Here is a 22139-nt window from a genome sequence, read left to right as displayed (position 1 = left end):
CATCTGCAAACAAGCATAATTTGGTTTCTTCCTTCCCTGTTCGTCCCCTGACATTTTCATGCTCTAAAACTTTAAGCACTATATTGTATGAGAGTATCTTTCTGGGTGAAGTGGCACACACCTTTAAACCCATCAGAAAGCAGAGGCAGAAGGATCTGAGTTTGAAGCTAGCCTCTGTTACATATTGAGTTTCAGGACAGCCAGGGCTATTTACAGAACTGGTGTTAAATCAACCAATCAAACAAAGAAACAACAAAATATGTTGTTCTGGATTCTAGGGAAACGCTGTGGTTTCCTACTTGGTGTAGGGCTGGCTACAAAACTATCATGTATAGAGCATTTGTTTATGCTGAGCTCCTTCATCTAGTTTCTTCAAGACTTTTTAAATTTTGTGTGGATGAGTGGTTTGCCTGCATGTATGTACACTGTGTGCGTGCCTAGCCTCTATGAAGTTCAGAAGAGGGCATCAAATTCTCTAGAACTAGAGTTAGAGATGATTGTGAACCAACATGTGGATGCTGGGACCCAGACCCATGTCCTCTACAAAACCAGGAAGAACTCATAAATGCTCAGCCATTTCTCCGTCCTCATCCCTACTTTTGTCATCAAGGAATGCTGAGTTTTGTCAGTGGACTTTTCTTTATTGACTGCCATGTGGTTTCTGCCCCAACGTTAGTTTTGAGTCAACCAGGTATCCTTTTAGGGTATTGGTGAAATTGGTTAAGTGTGTGTGTGTGTGTGTGTGTGTGTGAGAGAGAGAGAGAGAGAGAGAGAGAGAGAGAGAGAGAGAGAGAGAGAGAGAGAGAGAGAGAGAGAAAGAGAGAAAGTGGGGGCTGCACATACATGTAAGAGAGTCTGCGCATACATGCGTAAATGCACATGTAGGATACGAACACAGGTCTACTATCTCAGGTGCCTTTGGTATAATACACCTTGAGGCAGGGTCTCAGACTTCTGACCCAGAGTTTGCCAAATAGTGTGGCTGGCTGGCCAGTGAGTCCCAGGAGTCTACCTGTGTCTAACTCCCAGCCCTGGATGATAACATGCACTACCATGCCAAGCTTTTCCATGAAGGTTCTGGAAGCTGAGGTCAGGTCTTCACCCTTGCACAGCAAGCACTGGACTAAGCTTGCCCCAAAGTCCGTCATGTGCTCTTCAATTCAAATTTAAGAATGTTACTGAAAACTCATGTTCATCATAAAAATCATTTTAATTTTGTTATCCTTACTGGTTCTGGTATCAAGTTGATGCTGGCTAGCCTTGAAGAATTTTCAAATGTATCTTTCTGAAGATGAGCATGGTGGCACCTGTCTGTAACCCTGGCACTGGAGACAGATACAAGAAGGATGCTCCAACCTGGTCTATATAGTGGAACACAGGACACTTTAGGCCACATAGTAGAACCTTCTCTCAAAAATAGAAAAAAAACAAAACAAAACAAAACAAAACAAAAAGCAAACAGCAGAAAGAATAAAAACCCAAAAGCTTGGCACGGTAATTGTACATGCAAAGAGGTTCGGTGTGACTTCTCAGTCATGCAAACAGCATGTAATGACCAAACAGTGTCACTGGCAACAGTATTACATCAGCCTTTACTTCTGTTATGAATATTCAAAAACTCCTACTTACTTTTGCAGCCAACTTTTTTTCTAAGTACTTCTACTAAATCACTAGAAATTAGCCCTTTTACCCAACTACAGCCATGACTTAAATTTTCTCCATTCCCAGAAAAGTGTGCATTGTTGTTGTTGTTGCATGGATACTTTCCTGGAGTCAGGGAAGAGGGAACCATAGCTGGGAAAAATGACGCCAGCAGACTGCCCTGTAGGCCAGTATATAGAGCACTGTCTTGATTTAATGGCTGAGAGCTAAGACGAAGCCATGGAGCTCATCCCTGGAGCTAAGACGAAGCCATGGGGAGCAAGCCAGGAAGTGTCCTCCACGGCCTCTGCTTCTGTTCCTAACGGACTAGGAGCTGTGAGGTGAAATAAACCTCTTCCTCTTCAGCCATTTTCACAGCAGCAGAAAGCTAGGACAGGAGTGACTTGGCCTACAAACGTCAATCAGACCCTGTTAGCTGCAAATGCTGCTGTTCTCTGGGGTCTTTAATGAAAGGGTTGCTGAAGTCTGTCAGCACCTTTTGCTTCACGTATTTTGCAGGTCAACTTTTTGGTGCCCGCTGTCTAGGATTTCTGTCTCCTTAATGGACTGCCTCCAACCCCCTTGTGAGATGCTGCGTATGCCTGTAATTCTGTTATACAAGAGGCTGACATAGAAGGCTGGTAAGTTCAAAAGTCAGCCAAAATTATGCAGTGAGATCTCATCTCAAAAGAAAAAAAAAGAGCGAAGGCAGAAAAAAATATAGAATTTTCCCTTCTCCCAAAATGTGTTCCACAAAGCAATTTCTTTTCCTCAGTAAGACTGACTGCCAATCTACTTCCTGCCTAGAATATCGCAAAGTTCAGGTTAGTAAACAAGAACGAACAAGTCTCTTAGCCTGTTGTGCATCTCTCAAAGCTGATGTGGTCATACTAGCCATTACTGTAGAAACAGTTACCTGTTCCATACAGCCTTCTTTCCTCTGAGAGCTGGAAACCAAGAGTATAACAGCTTCCCTCAGCCCTTCTGCCCCCACTCCATGCCTCGTGCCCTCCCTCCCAGCATGCACCGCTCCCCAGAGGAGACAAGACTGAGGGCTGCTATTCCAGGCCTGTCTCTGGAATGTCATTATTTCCCACCTCAAAATCACAAAGAAAGAAAAGGTCCATCTCAGGTATGAAGATATTTAATCAGGAACTCTTTCCAGATCCAAGGCATCCCTGAGCTTAAGAAAAAGAAAGAGCACATATGATTTAGTTGGCTTTCTCTTTTAATCAAAAACATACTTTGTTACAGAGTTCTCAAGAAAGTTTCAACTATTTTATTTTTAGCCACAGACTTCAACCAGGCAAAAGTATATAGAAAGGAAGTAACTGAGTCTGAGGGCTTCCCTAGGAGCACAAGCTCTGAGTAGCCCTGAGCGGGAGACAGAGCTGGGAGACCACGTCTGTCCCCGGCACCTCCGCCGCGTCTCCCACACTGGACTCTGCAGCACTGCACACTGGACTCTATAGCCAGTTCTCATCACGACAGGCAGTCATGCTTTTCTCGGAAGTCACATGTCCGATGCACTGAACAAAAAACCCTCCGTTTGGAGGAAGTTTGCAACTCCATAGTCAGCCTTTTAACCAATCCGAGCCCGTGAGTCCTTCTACCAATGACAAGCAGCCTTAGCAAGAGCAGCTGGTTTCCTCCCTTCTTCACCAGCTACCGCAGAGCGGGCCTCTACCAGGACTCCCCAACCCCCCACCCCTAGCCCACCCCCTAGAAAGGTTCCCAGGCCTTTAAAAATAACAAATTCAGTTATTATACTCATCCAAGCAGGTTGGAAGAGAACTCTCTGGAAAGAATGATCCAGCCAAAAGTTGTCTAATCAAAATGGATAGAAAAGAGGCAAAACTGAAGTGAATACGCATTCACTGATACTGGTTTTCATAGCATCAATTAAAATATTGATACAATTCTGGAGAACTTCCTGTTTTGAGCGTAGAAGAGTTAAGCAACTAAAGACCCAAAGAAAGGACCTCTGATATCACCAGGCATTAACAGGATTTCAATCCATTTTAGGTGAAGAATTGCTAGCACTCAGGAAGACAGTGTCACACATACCAACTTGTGTCAGAACGCCATGACTCAGAAGAGCCTTTAGACAGGCTGTGAACACAGACTACGGGAAAAGGAAATGGAGGCTCCCCCACCCCAGCTGTTGATGTTTTCGTGGTGGACTCACTGCAGCCCCTAAGGTGGTGCTAGGCCTTTGGTTAAAGTAAGTCATAAGGACATATGTAACTACCTGTCCACAGAAGACCAAATAATGAAAGATCAAGCCTGTCTCACTGAGTAACAAAGAAATAAGCAAGAACCCCCTCAGACAGCAGAACAAAGGGACAGAGCAATGCAAATCACTGCAAGGCAGGCAAGGTCACTTAAAAGCCAGAGCTGCAGAGCAGTCCTGGCCTCATTTCACAGGAAGGGAAGCGACTTGCCAAGGACACACTAAATCGTGAACCATAAGTGCTACTGTCTGAGTCCAGAGCCACATGTGTTTGGTTGAACAGGAACATGAACTCTGGACCAACTGAGAAAACATCTTAAACAAACTGTGTGAACACAGAGAAATGATTGTCTTCATCAAAATTCTTCTCAGTTCTTCCCATATTAAAAAAGGAATAAAAAGCTTCATTCATTTTAAGTTTGATGCGAAAATCCCTGAAAACATCAGTCATTACATTAGCTACTCCTTGGGGCATGATATCAGACCCTCAATTCTCATAAAGGCACCTAAAGGTCAGAAGTATCTACAGAGGAAGGCGGCTAGAGTGGGGTTAGGAGGACACAAAACAAGCAAGGATGCTTTCGGAAGAGGGTGTGTGCGGTCTGATGATGTCTCTAGCAAACAGTACAGTTCTTAGGAGTGAATTATGTGGAAACTAAATCTTTCCAAACACTGGGGGAAAAGGAGGCTACGGGGCTATGAGTATGACTTAATTCTCTCTGTATCGACCATATAAAACTCATCAAGAATCAGAGACCACTGGAAGCAATCGAATCAATGCCAAACTGCAATGTACCAAAGTCCTTTTCAAGGCCAAAAGGAAAGTGTCCTGGGTGAACACTACTAATTTCCCTCAACTGGTTCCCTCAGCTAAGCAGTTAGGACTGATGAATTAGAACACAGTGAGAACACTAGGGAGGCAGACTGCCAGCCACCCAAGTAGTAGCTGTCAAAAAGGAAGATGAAGAGAATTCAAAATGAAAACATCCGTTCAGAAAAGGCTACATCGTGCTGTCTACCTCAGAGGCCCAGAGCCCAGAGACAGCAGAGAAAGAGAAGAAACGCTACACCCAGTACATCCTGATTTGTTAAATAGCTCCCACCAACAAATGGCTAATTTTTAAAAGGTTTTACTCTTTAATAAGGCAAGATGATGAAAACCTTCACTCTTCAGTAACACCAGATAAACAATCTCGCTGTACCGAAGGTGTAGGTCAGAGGCTCTGCCAAGGACGCTGCTATGGATAAGGCCACTGGCTGTTTACACACTTCTTAATGTATCACAAGAGAAGAAACTGCTTGGTTACCAGAAGGGAAAACTGGGAAGGCTTGAGCAGGAGGAGGATTTCAGGGGCTGTTTACAGATCGCTGTGCAGCGAGATGAGTTTGTCTCCACCAGGCCCCACCTATGAGCTGTTCTGTGACAGGGCTCACGCTCACTGAAGTAATCCAGCTCACCCCAGCTCCCCTCTACACCACTCTCCATCATTAAGTAAAATGACAGCAAAGAAGACACAACCTACAGAAACTACCAAAAGGAACTCTGGCCAAGTCCAAATAAAACTGCTCCTTCCAAGAGGCCTCAACTGGATGGAACAACAAATGGAAATTAAAAACAAACAAAACAACAATAAAAACAAAAAACCCTAACGAGTGGCAATTAGCCAACTCGTAGCAGCCAAGGGGCAAATATACTTCACTTCCACAGATACTTCACAAGTATTTCCGGAAGATTCCCTTCTCCAATCTGTAAAACCTCTGAGTTTACTTTGCCTTTAAAGTTGCTAACACAAACCACACCACTCCCTATAAAACTGGATTTTTAACTTTGAAATACAGCATAGTTAATCATGTGTATGGCGGCTCATCCTGTCTGTGAACCTGTACTGTTTATAGGAACTGTGGGTTAGGACAATACAAAAACATGGTGTTTGGGGAAAAGTAAGTACATGGCAGTGGTGTATCATCGTCTTTGTTCAGCAGGGGCAGTAAAGCAGAACAGTTAAGTAGAGTCGACTCTACCCCACAAAAGAATCTATTTCCAAGCAAATAAAGGCAATACCATTAAGGATTCCCTTTAACTATGCACAGAAAAGGCACAAGACAAAAGTAGAATGGGTTTCAAACCAGGTAGGCCTACTACATCTCTCACTCAGTTTCCAGTGAAATTGAATCTTAGGAGACTCTTGAGCTATGAATCAGAGACCAACACCCAGAACCACACCCACATTGTAATCAGACTCTGAAAACTACAGAAACTGTTTTATCCTAAAATGGACACAAAATTTTGAAGCTTGGGGAAGTTTTTTAAAGTCTTATTCATCAAAGATGGCAACTTCCAAGGAACAAAAAGAAACAGTTTATAAAAGCAGAGGATGGCCACATTACAAGGATCATCAAAAACTAGGAGAAAATTCTATGGCTCTTAGTAAAAAAACCAAGACAGGTGGCTTGGCTCTGAAGAGATACTTCTTAGCAAATTATTTCCCACATACTTTATGAAGATGATTAAACATATCTGTAAAGTAGAAAAGGAAGCATCAAGGTGTCCCACGGCATGGACAATGTTCTAGTGGGATGACCTGGACTCTTGAAAGTCTGTTACACTAAAACTCTCCCCTCTCACTCCTATTCCCCAGTCATAGTAAAAGGGATCTAAAGACAAACATTTCTAGACAAGGTAGCATTTTATAATTCTGCCAGTACAACTTTTTAAAAAATTACCTTAAACTTATACAGATAATAATTAGGTCTGTAACAAAAGTATTTATAAGTTCTTAGAAATGAACTAGTAAAGAAGTTTCTTAAAAAACAAGGTGTGTAAGGTAGGGTGAGATTTTCACTTCGTCACGGCAGCAGTCGGGGTCTCTGGCCCTTCTGAAGCAGGCACAGGGACCTGCTCACCACAGCACAAAGAAAACGCTGTGCAAGTGTTTCCAGAGCTCAGATGCCTGCCGCACCGCAAAATTCCTAGGGAACTCTCAGAGCAAGGCCTAAAAGCATCTCGATGGTGATCCTGATTTTATTCACACTATTAACCCCAGGTCTAGTTTCGCTACAGTAAAATAAAAATTCAGAAAATAACCAACTCTACACATGATACATAATGTACATGGGAAAGTCCTGGTAGAGTGTGAGGGAAACCAGAGCTGTACAATCCAACTGGCTGCTGCCTGTCATTTAGTAGAAGGTGTCTTGCCACTGAGATTGGACTCAAAAGTGCAAAAGGAAAGCATTTTAAAAACAAAACCTAGAATTCAACTTTGTATATTGAGACTCAGTTTTATTTACGCTACTAACTAGGTAAAAAGTATACATGTGTCTGTGGTACAGTCAACGCATCTGCAGCTTTTCTAGTTCAGTCTCTATACAAAGTCACTGCCGACTGATCGATGATGTCAAACAAAGGGCTTAGAATAACCAAAAGGTATAAAAAAGTTTGCAGTCTTGCCCCAAGATACAAAAACTGAATTTTAAACAATGTCAAAACATACATGATTTAAACAGTATATGAAAAAAAGTCACACATCAAATCAAGTACAAAAATACCCAAACTACCTATTACGAACCGCAATGTTTCCATTATTCTGCACAGCATTTAACAGAGAATTTAGCAGTTTCCAAAATAGCCATTATTTTAGTTGAAGGACTGCCACCTTGCAGAACAGTGAAGCATCAGGCAGAGCAACACTGTTTTTAGTGTTTTTATAAATACAAAACCGACTGTGAATTAAGGGCAAAGAAATTCCCCCTAGGCTTTTTTTTATAACCAACCATATGCCTAGAAATATAGAAGAATTCATCTACTGTTTAACAGGGCAAAAGTATACATCTTGATAATGGTCATCCATTAGGGCTAAAAAAATCTGAATGGCATTTCTTTGACTGGTAATTGTAAAGAACTGTCACTATGCACACAGATTAGTGTTTTGTCTTGGGGGGGAAAAACCCTGAAGTCTGCAAGACAGTATGAATTTAATTCACCTTCACTGTTTAACTTGCAAAAAACATTCTGGATAAAAGGTTGATAAAGGTTTTTAGAACAGAGTGAAGTTGCTTTCAGTAAAACTGACTCGCCCACGTGGCACCTGAACATGGCGTGTCCAACAATAACCTGCTCACTAAGTAACAGGTGAGCTATTTGAGAACTGCTCCACAGAGGAACACACCAGTGTCCTGAGCATGAGCAGCTCTCGCACACGTCAAGGGCTGAGTTCCCAGCACTGGAGTGACTCCTTCATACATTAACAACCAGAGAAGATTTAGTAAGAATTGGGTCTTCCTGATCTTCAAGCTCTGAGCCATGCCTGAAAAGTTTTAAAATAGAAAAAAAGTTTTAATTCAGTTTCTGTCTGCTAAGAGCAAGGCAGCAAACACATCTTCAACCCTTTATGAAAAGACAGAGCAGAACAAAAATGCAATAGATCTTCAGATTATAAACAGGATTATATTTCATAGTCCACCATCCTGAAAATGGCTAGGGCGTCCATGGTGAGCGCTCTCAGTCTAAAGGCTGTGGGTCTGCAATGGGCATGGTGTGGAGCACTTCATCAAGGAGCTGGAGAGCGCGGTGGAGGTGAATCTCAATCCAGCACGGTGTTTCCTTGATGCTCTGTCTCGGATAATCTGGGCCCCAGCCTTTCACAAAGCTCATCCTGAGTATGCACAAGCGACGGAGGTCATCTACCCCGATGCCGGCAGCAGCGGACAGACCTAACAGAAGAAGTGTGGAAGGTGTCAGGGAGCAGGGTCATCTCTTTCCGTCCTCCCCACACTCTGTCTTCTTTATGTGTTTTCCTCAGCACACAACTTCTCTGTCAAAGTGTCAAAAGTAACTGCGGGTCTAAACCTTATCAACGGGACTGAAAATTTGGTTAAGACAGTTTACATTCCACATATGTATTTTAACTACCAGAGACCAAATAATTTCCCACAATTCACCAACATTTCATTCCTTTTTCCTCTTTAGAAGTTGGAATACAGGAGGAAGAATTGACTTCTTTTGTAAAAGTCAGAGCATGCCATGGTCCTAAGAACCTCAGTATCTAAACGGCCACACTAGAATAAGCCGTGACTGATAACCAGTCATGTACCTGGTCCCACTGAGACCCTCAGGTGTCTTGTGTTTGTCTCTCAGTTTTGAGATAATATATGAGGGGGGAGATAGATAAAATTAAGAAATTCAATACTAGTCTGAATTCTTAAGGACACAGAACATGTCTGTCTATAACATTAAAACTAGCAAATGTTTAGCTCCCTAATCTTTTTTAATTGAATTAGTGACTGTATTTTGTATATACCTAAATTGTAAACTCCTGAACATATGTCACAACAGACTGTATCTAATTTTCCAGTCAGAACATACAGTCATGTAGTCAGTCCACATTTATCAATATTACCATGAGCCTAATTGGAGGAGTCTGTAAGGAGCTGGGCAACTCCAGCAGGGCACTGCAGTTTCCTTAGCCAGTGTGATGTGCTTACCACACTGAAGAAGTTAACAACAGGGGCTGAATGAACCACTAGTTATGCCTTCAGACGTGAAAGATGGCTGCCACGTGTTTCCATCATAAAAGTCTAGTGTCAGGAGTTTAACTCTGCAGTAAAAAATTCCCCATCAGTGTGAAACCTGGCACAGTTCAATTTTACCCTAAAATTAAAAACTCTACAAGTTATAAAATGCCACCCTCTCTTAGCTCTGTGTTCAGAATACTGTTCCTAAATGGAGGTGTCCAGTTCTGAACCTGCGGTAGCTGTTCCCAACACAAAGTCAAGTTCTCAGTGATTTAACCCCCTGGCTGGGGAGGCAACAACTATAATCAACAGCACCCAAAGAGGAAAGACCCAAGTATGACAACCCCTGCATCACCTAATGCCAACAGGATCCTAGCCCAGCAAAGTGAAGCTACTACAGAAGGAAGAGTTTTACAAATTCCAATATTATAACCCAGTAAAAAAATCTTAACTTCTATTGTTATTTAAACAATTGATCAAGTGAATAAATCAAGATTAAAAGCCACTATTACACTTTGGACAGAAAAATGTACGTACTGATTGCTGGAGCTATTCCACCTACGGACCCGGGACCAGGGATGTTCCCTGCCACAGCGGCCGCCTGGGCAGCAGCTGCAGCTTGTGCAGTGGCCGCCTGCTGCTGCATCTGCCGGTGACACTGCCGCAAATCGAAGACCTTTATAAAACAAAGTCTAAGTTTAAGATAAGTACACCACCCAAGATTACATTCTTCAAAAGCCAACATGTAATAGACCAACAACTCAGAGTTCCATTGCCTCTCATAAGAAATGAGTTAATTATGAAGTTTTTCAATTTCAGGGCTTTTCCAAAGTACTCAGGTCTGACAGTCAGCACCTACACGACAGCTCACAGCTGTGTGTCTTCAGGCCCAGGAATAGGATGCCCTCTAAGGGTTACAGACAATCACGTGGTACAAAGACATACATGAAGACAAAGCACCCGGACACACAAAATGATTTTTCAAAAGAAGTTTTAAATGTTTTTATGCAGACTGTACAGTTTCAGAGATCAGCGAGAGGTACATTTCACTGTCTAGAAGGACCTGTGTGGGCCAGCTGTCCCTAGCTTTCTGTATCAAATGAACAAGTAGGAAATTGCCCATTTCCTACTTCCAGAGCCAAACATTCAGTTTTCTTTAGGCTAGAGAGGATAGCTTTGCCTTTCTGCCCAGCTGCATTGTCACTATATAGGAAAACAGATATAGTTTAGTTGTTATATTTAGAAGATTTACTTTAGTGTGTGTATGTTTCTGTACGTGTCTGTCTAGGTGTATGCAGATGCCCAAGACAGCTACAAAAGGGTATCTGATCCCCTGGAGCTAGAGTTACACGTAGTTGGGAGACACATCATGTGGGTGCTCAGAACCCAGCCTGGCCCTCTGGAAAATCAACAAGTACTCTTAACCACGTAGTCCTCTCTCCAGGCTTCACACCCACATCTTTAAAAGAAGTATACTTTAGAACCCAGAACATAGTAACAAAACTAAAAGGTAAACCAAACAATTATAAGAACATAACTATTTTAGTTAAGTGATGGCTTTATGGAAATTCATGGAAATGGCTTCTATTTTCATGTTTAAAAATGTTTACAACTTTTAAAGAGTCAGTTTTGACCACCAATGAGTTACATGTGCTAAGTACTTAACCTCCTCAGAGCCTAACCATAAAATAGGAATATTAAGTCCACATACTTTCATAGGGTAACTATACAGTTTGCTGTTAACAGATGTTACTGTTTTGCTTTAAGCCTTCCCAGTAGTCATATTCCTTTCGAGAGGAATTAAGAAAGACTCGGTAAGTCATTTCTCATCAAGAAGAGAAGACTGACATAATGAAGAAGGGCCAATGGCATTTTATCTCCTTTTTTGTGTAAGGAAGGACTGGAATGTGATTTCAATAATCAACAATTTATGGATAACAAATCACCTCATTACCTGAGAAAAACATCTACATTTTAAATTTTACTTCCCCAAATAATTCTCTTGCCATTTTAGTAAGCTGTGGAAGAGTCCACAGAAAGAGCACTAGGCTGTGAGAGAGAAGGCAGGAGAGGCAGAAACAAGGCTGTGTACTGGATCACTTTAGCTTCTGAACTGTGTAACTTGACTCCTATTTTTTTTAAAGATTTTTAAAAATTATGTATACAGGGTTCTTCCTGCATGTACAGAGGAGGACACCAGATCTTATTACAGATGGTTGTGAGCCACCATGTGGTTGCTGGGAATTGAACTCGGGACCTCTGGAAGAACAGCCAGTGCTCTTTACCTCTGAGCCACCTCTCCAGCCCCTTGACTCCTATTTAAAACATAACTAATTCTTTAAATTTGGAATGCAGATAACTCAAGTACATGCTACCCTATCACTGAAAACAAGGAAAATCAAAGTGTACATAATTTTCTACTCAGTAATAATAGGTTTGGTAAATTTTCCAACACTTACAATGTCTTAATCATGGTATTTAAACACTAACCATAAAGACATACAACAATAATACAATCTCTTCAAATAACAAACCATAATCCTATTTGCTTATTCCTTAACTTGATACCCATTTTCTAAAAAACAAGATACAAAACATTTCTTAACTGGCACATCTGAAAACAAACCGAGAGCATCCTTCTCTTAGAGAGGCTACGAATAGGAAGACGGGTCAACTACAAAGTCCTGAAAGACTTTCAAAGATGAACTTGACAAAGTCCTAAGGATCAGAATTCCTCAATGCCTAGAACAGAAAAGCTACTCTCTGCAGCTCCCAACAGTTTTCTTAGACACTCAACTTTTCTACTGGGTCTGACCTTTAGAAGGTATTGTCTAGCACAGTACAGCATATGGTCGAACCCTTTCCCATCTCAACAGCTCTGCACAAAGTGTCTTTTGTTTTGGTTTTTCAAGGCAGGGTTCTATGTGTAGCCTTAGCTGCCCTGGGACTCGCTTTTAAAGACCAGGCTGGCCTCAAACTCACAGAGATTTGCCTGCCTCTGCCTCCCGAGTGCTGAGATTAAAGTTGTGCGCCACCACGCCAAGATCTCTACCTTATTTTTTGAAACAGTGTCTCTCACTGAGCCTGGAGCTATTGACCTACCTGCCCTCACAATGTTAGGGTTACAGGCCCACACTGCCACACCTGGCTTCTACACAGGTACTGGGGATCTGATCTGAGGTTCTAAAGCCTGTGGAGAAAGTACTTTGCCAACTGGGCCATTTCCCTAATCCCTACCCTATAAACTAGTTTTAATGAAGCACAAATTACCAACTGTTTTTATAAATCAAGCCTTTGACGTTTTGCTAAAGTTATCTAGGTTTAATCCTCATACCTTATAGGAATTTCATAGTTTTATATCACCTATATACAATCACTTAAAAAAACAATCACTAATCAGGTATAATATATGTAACCCTTTTGGGAGGTGTATTTGAGGGAGGGCTCACTATCTATTCCTGGCTAGCCTGGAACTCACTATTTAGGCTGGCCTGGAATTCAGAGCTCTTCCTGTCTCTGCCACCCAAGTGCTGGACTAAAGGTGTTTAGCACCATGCCTAGCCCATACGTAATCTTATTATCTAAACATAGGATTAAAAAAATGTTTAACACTCCTTCCTGCCCACCACAAATCATTAAAATCAACCAAATAATCTTCACATATGAGGACAGTACAACTATGTTGTAAAATATCAAATACACAACTGAATGCATAGTATACAAGTGGCATATATGTCAAGAAACCACAAAAATGAAAAATGATGACATGATTCAGAGGATAAATATGATGCACCAAACGTCACTAACCCCCCCCACACACCCCTCAGGCAGCGCTACGCAGTGAAACACTGTCTCTACCTACACCCCCCCACACCACCCCCACACACACACACCACCCCCCCACACACACCCCCCAGGCATTCTTTGACTAAACAGCAACTGAAATGATACAGCGGTCTGCACTATGAAGCATTTCCAGAAGGAAGTGGTGAGATTTACACTCAGTCCTACCATGTATGACAGCTGATAAGGAAGTGCTCAGGGGACTGAAAACTCTGACATTGAAAACATATTTATAGTTATTGCACCTATTTTTGTCTTTCACAAAGAGTGTATGTTAAAAATAAAATGGAAACGTGTTGAATATGTAATCATCAGTAAAAGTTATCTCCAGCTTCTTGGCATCTTAATTTGCAGTTTATGAAGGTCTGGGGGAAAAGCTCAGGACAAAGTACTAGCGCAGGTGCCCAGCAGTGAAAGAAAAGATTCCATCCCTTGAAAGACTGCTAACTTAGAATTGTCTTCCATAAATCCATAAACACCTGCTAAACTCAAACTCTGGAGTCGGAGGCTTCATTACTATTTTCAAGGATCTATGTGTCACAATAAACGACTTCACAGAGCTGAAGACACTTTTATGTTTAAAAGCAATGAGAAACAGATCTCCAGAAAATGTGTTTTATACTCAAAACACACGCCTATTTTGTTATAGCGGTGCTTTTGTTTGTTGAGACAGGATATCATAATGCAGCCAAGGCTGATCCAAAATTCACAATGTATACAGCCAAGAATGGCTTTGAGCTCATAATCCTCCTGCATCCTTCTGTTGAATGTTCCCATGACAAGACTCTCACTACCTCTAACCAAAACAGGTTTCCACTCCTCACATCTCCATTTCCAGGCTTCAAGCAACAAAGAGGTTTTTAAGTCTAAAATATTCAAATATACATGTAACTGACCTTTATATATGCACTTGGGTAGATCTTATGAACAGCGTCGCCAGGTGCTCGTCCAGCCTCTCTGTCCAGGTAGTAACTCTGCACAAAGACTGCATGGTCACTAAGGCACCTGACCCAAACATCACCTTCACCTTTACATTCCAACTGCACACCTTTGCCTATGTGTAACCTTAGGGAGGAAAGACACAATTACATTTCATCTTAGGTACAGTAAGTTTTAGTTTAGGTACATAGCAAGAATAAAAAATATAATACAATACACAAAAGACTGCCACTGTAGGCATCTTTGGTATTTCCTTTTTGTATATAACAAATATATATTAATCTCTATATAAACAGATACAATACTTACTGTATCAGAAGCACTTAACACAAATTTCATTTAACCCTCACAACTAAATAAGGTAAATTCTTTACCTTTTAAAAAGATGTGTGTGTGTGTGTGTGTTAGAGAAAGGTGCCCATGAAACTCAGAAGTCATCATCAAATCCCTTAGAGCTAGTTACAAGCAATTAGGGGGTGCTGGGAACTGAACTCCAGTCCTCTGGAAGAATAACAAATGCTTTTAATGGCTGAGCCATCACTCCAGCCTCATATAGTCTCTATTCTTATAAGGAAACTGAGGCTTATATGCTACACTGCCCAAATCAACAGCCACAACACACAGCTATTTAAAATACACTTAAAATCCAGCTATTCAGTCACATGAACCATATTTTAAGTTTTCAAAGGCCACATGTGGCTAATGGTTACTGAATGGGATAGCACAGACAAAAATAATAAAAATATAAAAAAACTTGCTGTTATTTATAACTTTAAATTTAGTAAACACCTACAATTAAAGTGGAATGCTTACAAGTTCTGAATATTTAAAATGACCTTTATTCCATTATATTTAAGACTCATATACGTAGAAAAATAATAATCTTGAAGAAAAGATAATGCACTATTTAATTATTCTTACTCTTTAAACATACCTTGCTCTCTCAATAGCTTCTGTCCTGTGGACATTGGAGAGCTGACCCAAGCAAAAACGGTCTCCTCCAGAAGGATCCACGTATCCATCCACAGTAACAATAGGGCAGCTTGAAGGGACCTTAAATGTCTCTCCTACCTGAACATCCATCTCAAAGTAAGCAATGGAACACCAATACTCAGGAGCTATAGAAAATAAATGAAAAAGAACATTCATCCATTCTGCAAAGAAATTAGAGGGGAGGAAGGTACTTTCATCCACAAAACAAACCTAGACAAAGATGAAGGAAAGAGTTAGAGAAGCACATAAAAGAACTGGATTAAAATAATGTAATACACTTGAAAAATAGTGATTTAATATTTTATTTGCAGCTAGTACTTACACATTGACACCCCAAGGACCAAATCAACTAAAATTAAAGAACACAAGAAATCAGATCTAGCTGGGCTGTAATGACACACGCCTTTAATCCCAGCACTCAGGAGGCAGATCTCTGTGAGCTCAAGACAAGTTTGGTCTACAGATTGAAAGAAAGAAAAAGAGAGAGAGAGGCAAACAAGCATACTCTGAAACAAACTGTTCTATCACGATAGTTCATTTGATTGCATATCTGTTCTGTTGTCTGAACTTTTGTTTTTGAAAAGTACATTAATCAAAAAAAATTTTAAAAAAAGGAAAGTACATTAATCCTAAGACATAGTCTATGGTATGTTTTTATAGACCCCTAATGAGGAGAAAGCACCTAAATCTGTCAACATACTCCTGCTCATACTTAAGAACTTTGCATAGCTGTTTTACACAGATTCGTAAAAGTCAAAGGTCATTTGCCCAATGTATACATATCCCATTTTTAGAAGTCATTTTAGTGAACTAGTACAATATATTCATTTAAAACAATTATTTTAAATGACGAGCAGGGGCAGGGCGAGGAGAAGAAACAATACTTGGTTTGGATTGCAAATACAGCGAACTATTTCTGATTTTGTTTGCATTATTAAAGAAAGTTTGTATAAATGTAATCTGCTTAGTTTTTCTTTCACAATTTATTTAACAGATATATGCGAACATCTAGGGAATTTTTTTGGCACTGTATGCAAAGCAGCAAACAAAACCATTAACAGAGGTTCCTCACAGAGGTTCCTCAAGTGGGCAAATGAGCAAACAAATGAACATGGAACCCAGGTCATGAGCAAAACTGCAAAGGTAATTAGAATAAGGGGAGAAGGAAGAGAGGAGTGGAGGATGGGGTGGAGGAGGAATGCTATGGAAAAGAAGGTAACTGGAAGGAACATGTCAGTCTACAAAGTTGAAGGACATTCTGTCTGAAAACTCAAGACCTGAATGAAAGTCCTGTACTGGCCCCAGAGGAAGAACTTCTGAGAGATTAGGAAGTAAGAGTTTTGTCTGCAGACTTATCTACATTACAATGTGTTACGTATAATCTGAATCAAAACTTTTCTGCACTCTGAAACAATACTTAGAACAACAAAAACCAGCCCAGACTTCAAGTTCCATCAGAAAAAATGAAGTACTAACACTTAAAACTTTAAAAAGAAATGATGTAAATAAGAGTACTCATAAATGAAATTCTCCAAAGAAAATTTTAATTGAGCCAGGAGTGGTGGACACACACCTTTAATCCCAGCACTCAGGAGGTGAAGGCAGGTGAATCTAGAAGTTCAAGGCCAGCCTGACCTACATAGTGAGTTCCAGGACAGTTGGGGCTATCTAGAAAAAATGTCTCAAAAACCCAAATGAAAAAAGAAAATTTTAATTAAAATCAAAGAAACTGAAGAAAGAAAAAAAAACAACAACACTATACAGGACTATGATGGTTAGCACTAACTGTAAACAGGATCTACAATCACCCGAGAGACAAAGCTCTGAGACTGTCTATGACAGTCTAAACTGGGCTAACCATATATAATATGAAGACCCAAGGCCACTTTGGGCTGAACAAATAAGAAGAAAGCAGAGCACAGCTACTGTGGTTCCTGACTGCAGATGCAATGCAACCACTCCTAACCCTTCTGCTACACAATAACATCCCAAATGTGACGAATTGTACCCCTGAGCTGAAATTAAACCTTCCCTTCTTATGTCACACATATTCTCGCATAGCAACAAGTAAAACAGAAACACAGAACCAAGAAACAGGGTCACTGCTGTGTTACATTTAACTGTGTGGTTCTTAAGCCTCTGGAACTAACAGGACTGCGGAAGTTTGGAACTCTGACCTAGAAAAGCACTAGAACACTGTAAACAGAGCGTAAGGGGTCATGCTGGTGTGAGTCTGGGCAAGCAGAATGCCAAGAGAAATGAGACAATGGAGGCCAGGCACTCTTTCCAAAAGTGGGTACAGGCCATTCCATATTATAGCTTGTCTAGACGCTGCCTGGATTATGCTTGTGTTCTGTAAAGTTTAGTGAGACCAAGCTTAAAAGTAATGGGCTAATGTGCTGGGTGGACGAAGTTTCCAAACAGAACATGTAATCTGCATCATAGTTACTGCTCACAGCTCTCATCCAGGTCTACAGGAAGCACAAAAAGCAGAGCAAGAAAATATGAAAACATGCAACTGCAACAACAATGTGAGCTTGAACCTACAGACAAGTGGCAGCAGCAGCAGTTAATAAAGAGATTAGTCACCCACTTCTCAGCAATGGTGAGCTGGTCTCACCTGTCAGTCAGAATAAACCCTTTCTCCTTTAAGCTGCTTTTTTTTTGGGGGGGGGGTATTTTGCCATAGCAGTAAGAGAAGTAGCTAATATATAAAAGTACCTAATTATTGGGCAAAAACCTGTCAAGCGAAAGACTACTTTCTTTTTTTTTTTTAAATATTTACTTATTATGTATACAATATTCTGTCTGTGTGCATGTCTGCAGGCCAGAAGAGGGCACCAGATGTCACTACAGATGGTTGTGAGCCACCATGTGGTTGCTGGGAACTGAACTCAAGACCCTTGGAAGAGCAGGCAATGCTCTTAACCACCGAGCCATCTTTCCAGCCCTGGAAAGAGTACTTTCCAACGAGGAGTTAGTAAGGAACACAAATACATGCCTATGACACCAACATTCAGGGAGCTAATATAGAAAGAATGTGAATGAGGCCAGCCTGGAACATAGTGAGTTCCAGGCCAACATAGACTATACAGAGACACTGGGTCTTAAAAAAAGAGAAAAGAGTAGATAACTCAAAAATGTTTAAAAACTTTGAAACATCAATCCAATAAATTCACTGCAAATATAATTCTTTAAATACGTTTGTTTAGAACATAAAATTATACCTAAATGATTGCTTAAACACCAGTTTTGAAATATTTGTGGATTTTCTTTTGACTTTTCCAGACAGAGTTTCTCAGAGATCTGTCTGCCTTGCCTCCTTAGAACTGGAATTGAAGGTATGTGCCACCACCGTCTGCCTGTGAAGTTATTTTCTATAGTAAAAATCTTTTTTTTTTAAAAAAAAAAAAGATTTATTTATTTGCATTTTGTGAGTATGTTTGTCTGCATGTATGTATGTTTATCACATGTGCAGAGCACAAAGAAGCCAGAAGAGTGTGACAGACCCCCTAGCACTGCAGTTACAGATGGCTGAGAGCTGCTACATGGGTGCTGGAAGTCAAAGCAGATGGCAATGTGGAACCATCTCTCCAGCGCCCGTAAGTAAAACCCTTTAATGAAGATATCATATATCATGAACAGTAATAATCAGCAAACAAGCAGCAGTTACTGACTGAAGCTAAAACTGAAGCAATTTTTAAATTACCCAATTTTCTGACAGTAATAAAAACTAGTAGCCCTTACAAGATCTTTGAGTAGGTAATGAAAACTTTGTTACAAATGAATATAATGCTGGGGGTGATATTTCCAAGTACAATGTATTTCCCAGTTACTACTGAAGGCTAAAGCTACATTATAGGCAAGTCAACTTAAAAAGAAATAAAGGGTTTCTTTCCGCTTCCATGTTCAAGAAAAATGAACTTTTATTATTACCAATTGAAATATCTGCCAAAGCACTAAACCTTTCATTACTTCCCTACCAGTAAGTCCCTACCCATTTAATAACCCAGACATCACACAGTAGCTCTTACGCAGGAGACTCTCACTGACCTGCTGATAGTTGATAGAAGTTATAAACGGCTAAGAGCGAAGAGGAAATTGTATTGGGCTATCCCACAGACCAGCTAGGGTGGGAGGAAAGGAGTCTATTTGTGAAGACACAGGTCAAACATGATCTACATGGGAGAAAAATCTAACGGTGTTGGGCTATGTACTGCATAAAACACTTCTTCATTCTCAACAGTCAGAGAAAAGGTTTTATTTAAAAAATATGGAAAGCTAATAGAAAATATCCCTTTAGCCTTTCTGCAAGTCTTTGCTATTTTACCTCAAGAACCAACCACATAAATGACACCTCTGGAGCTTCTCAGGACTAGCACAAAAAGCTGGAAGAGTGCTTCTGTAAAGCCAGCCCAGCTGAGAGGTACCAAGACTGGGCACAGATCTGGTATCTGAAGGGTTTCTGCTTGTAAGTTAGTAAAGCCAACCCCATGAAGTCCACAGGCTGCTATCACATTAGACAGAAAAACAAGTTTTAAAAGAATATCTTAATTACCTGATCTGTAGGTTTGGTTTTGTCTTCACAATGTAAAAACTGAGCTTGCAAAGGGGGAATGGATTGTAAAGCACGGGTCTTACAAATATTGTTCAGTTGTAATGGAAAATGTGTCTCTCCAAAGTACTGTCTTTAATTTCTGAAATAAAATAAGGTAATACAAATCTGATGGACACCTAACGGATTCACTGAATGATTCCTTCCATCACTTAGATCTGAATGTGATGCCCTATAAATCTATTATGAGTGTATGAAAATACTCCTGAAGTTGGTAAAGTTCAAATCCATTTGTATTTGAACACAGCCTAAAGACGTTAAAGAAAAATAATAGTATGACAGAAGAATCTTAGCTTCAAGAAAAAAAAAATAAGAGTAACTCTGTGAGGAACAGAGTGACTGACCTCTTTAAGACTATTTAGGTCGGGTGGTGGCGCACACTTTTAATCCCAATGCTCCATAATCAGAGGCAGGTGAATTTCTAGAGTTTGAGGCTAGCCTGGTCTAAATAGTAAATTTCTGGACAGCCAGAGCTAGAGGGAGAAGAATATCTAAGTGATTTCTTTTCTATCTGTTTAATTAGGAAAGCAGATGTGTAAGCTGGCTACTGTAATTCAGTATGGCCAGCACTAGGTATGGGGCACAGACATTGGTATGCTTAAACTATATTTAGGAAAGGAGAGTGAGATGCATGACTCTAGCATGGTCTCAAATGTTTCTTGCCTCTTGATAAGTAACATCTTTGTTTACCTTTCTCTTGGAGTTTCTATTGCTATGAAAACACACAACCAAAAACAAACTGGGGGAAAAAAGGATGTATTTTATCTTACAAGTGTCAAGTCATAATCCATCACTAAGGGAAGTCAAGGAAGAACTTAAGTCGGGAACTGAAGCAGAGCTTAGAGAGGAACACTGTCAACTGGCCTGCTCCTCTTATAGCACCCACGGCCACCAACCTAGGGGTGGCACTGCCCACAGTGAGCTGGGTCCTCCCATATCAATCATCAAGCAAGACCTGAGTTCTAACCACTAAAAGTAAAAATGCAGAATTAACCTTTTCCTCCTACAACCAACTGGACAAAAATCAAAACAAAACAAAAAACCCAAAACAAACCACCACCACCAACAATAACAAAAAACCCACAAAAACCCTTTTAGGATGCATTCACCATTAAGACACTTCTGTATTCTATTGAAAGATAGGTATCAATGTCAATACAGGCTGCTACAGATGCATCCTCATGTAATCAATACTACTCTCTAAACATGAGGGGTAATTCAGTCTCATCATCCATTCTACTGTAAGAAGAATGAAGCAAATTTATCAAGAGGTCAAAGGCAATTGCTGAACCTAAATTTAGTCTAGATGATAGCTGACTGCCATATCTATTCTCACTGTACATTCCATTCAATAATAAGTCCATCTATTCATCTTTCTTCCTTTCCTCTTTTTCCCACAAGACAGGATTTCTCTGTGTAGCCCTGGCTGTCCTGGAGCTCACTCAGTGGACCCAGGCTGGCCTTTTCAAACTCAGAGATCCACCTGCCTCTGCCTCTTCAGTACTGGGATAAAGGTGTGAAGCATCACCACCTCTTTTTCTTCAGAACCAGACCATCCTTATTCCTGCAGACCATCTCTACTTTAAAACAAGTACTGACTCTCAAGAAAGCTGCCTCAGAGTCAGCAGAAGTTCTCATTCTTGCATTTCCAAACATAAATTAAGATCTTGATACAATGTGTCCAAATATGAAATGTATTACAGCAAAATGCTCATTAAGAATTACATATACATTAATGAACATCTTAAGACTGGTGCTGTACAATGGTGTCAATAAAGTCATTCTGTCTCTTGACCTAGGAATTAATGTTACTCTCTAATTATAAAGTATGAGAAAAGCTGTATGCACACAGATCATCTACCCAATTACTTTTAGGCAGGTAGGAAAAAAATCTGCAATCGACATAAGTAACGAAAACCCACTTACACAACTCTATAAGCTATCCTTTAACTATAGTTAAGGATGACTGTAGCTATTTTTTTAAGACTTTATTGAAAACAGTTGTCCTATGTCCAAAAAGGGCGGTTCCAGAAGAGCCATCAGACACAAAAATCTGTAGACATTCAGTCTCTTATGTAAAATGATGCCAAATTTGCAAATAATATACAAAAAGGCATATGTAAATCATGAGAATAAATACTACATAGTCTTATATAAAGGACTTGAGTATCCCTAGATCTGAATGTAACTGTGAGTGTAGCTGAAGTGAAAACAATCAGCTATAAAATCAGAATTAGAGAAAGCTCTTGCTCCTATTGTTTGTGTTACAGAGGTGCTTTGACATCTCAAGTTTTCAGGGGGTTTCTGTTTTCCTGCTTCTATAATTTAACACAGTATTTTCTAAATTTCAGTTAGGATCTG

The 22139-nt window shown here is 40.3% G+C and overlaps 1 protein-coding gene across 2 annotated transcripts in view; it reads right to left on the bottom strand.

Annotated features, from left to right (window-relative positions):
* Positions 1-2851: 2851 nt before the first annotated feature.
* The window catches only part of Smad4 (SMAD family member 4), a 52780-nt gene continuing 33492 nt past the window's right edge, over positions 2852-22139 (bottom strand). For both annotated transcript variants that reach the window (XM_085676441.2, XM_085676442.2), the window contains 4 exons: positions 15105-15288; positions 14128-14296; positions 9926-10064; positions 2852-8587 (listed from right to left, as the gene is read on the bottom strand). In XM_085676441.2, the coding sequence (XP_085532567.1) occupies positions 8376-8587; positions 9926-10064; positions 14128-14296; positions 15105-15288 (704 nt within the window). In that variant the 3' untranslated portion in view covers positions 2852-8375. The remainder of the gene's footprint in view (positions 8588-9925; positions 10065-14127; positions 14297-15104; positions 15289-22139) is intronic.

This window comes from Myodes glareolus, chromosome 13 (assembly GCF_982192425.1).
Source record: "Myodes glareolus chromosome 13, mMyoGla1.1, whole genome shotgun sequence".
Taxonomy (NCBI): domain Eukaryota; kingdom Metazoa; phylum Chordata; class Mammalia; order Rodentia; family Cricetidae; genus Myodes; species Myodes glareolus.
This window is presented reverse-complemented; position numbering and strand designations above follow the sequence as displayed.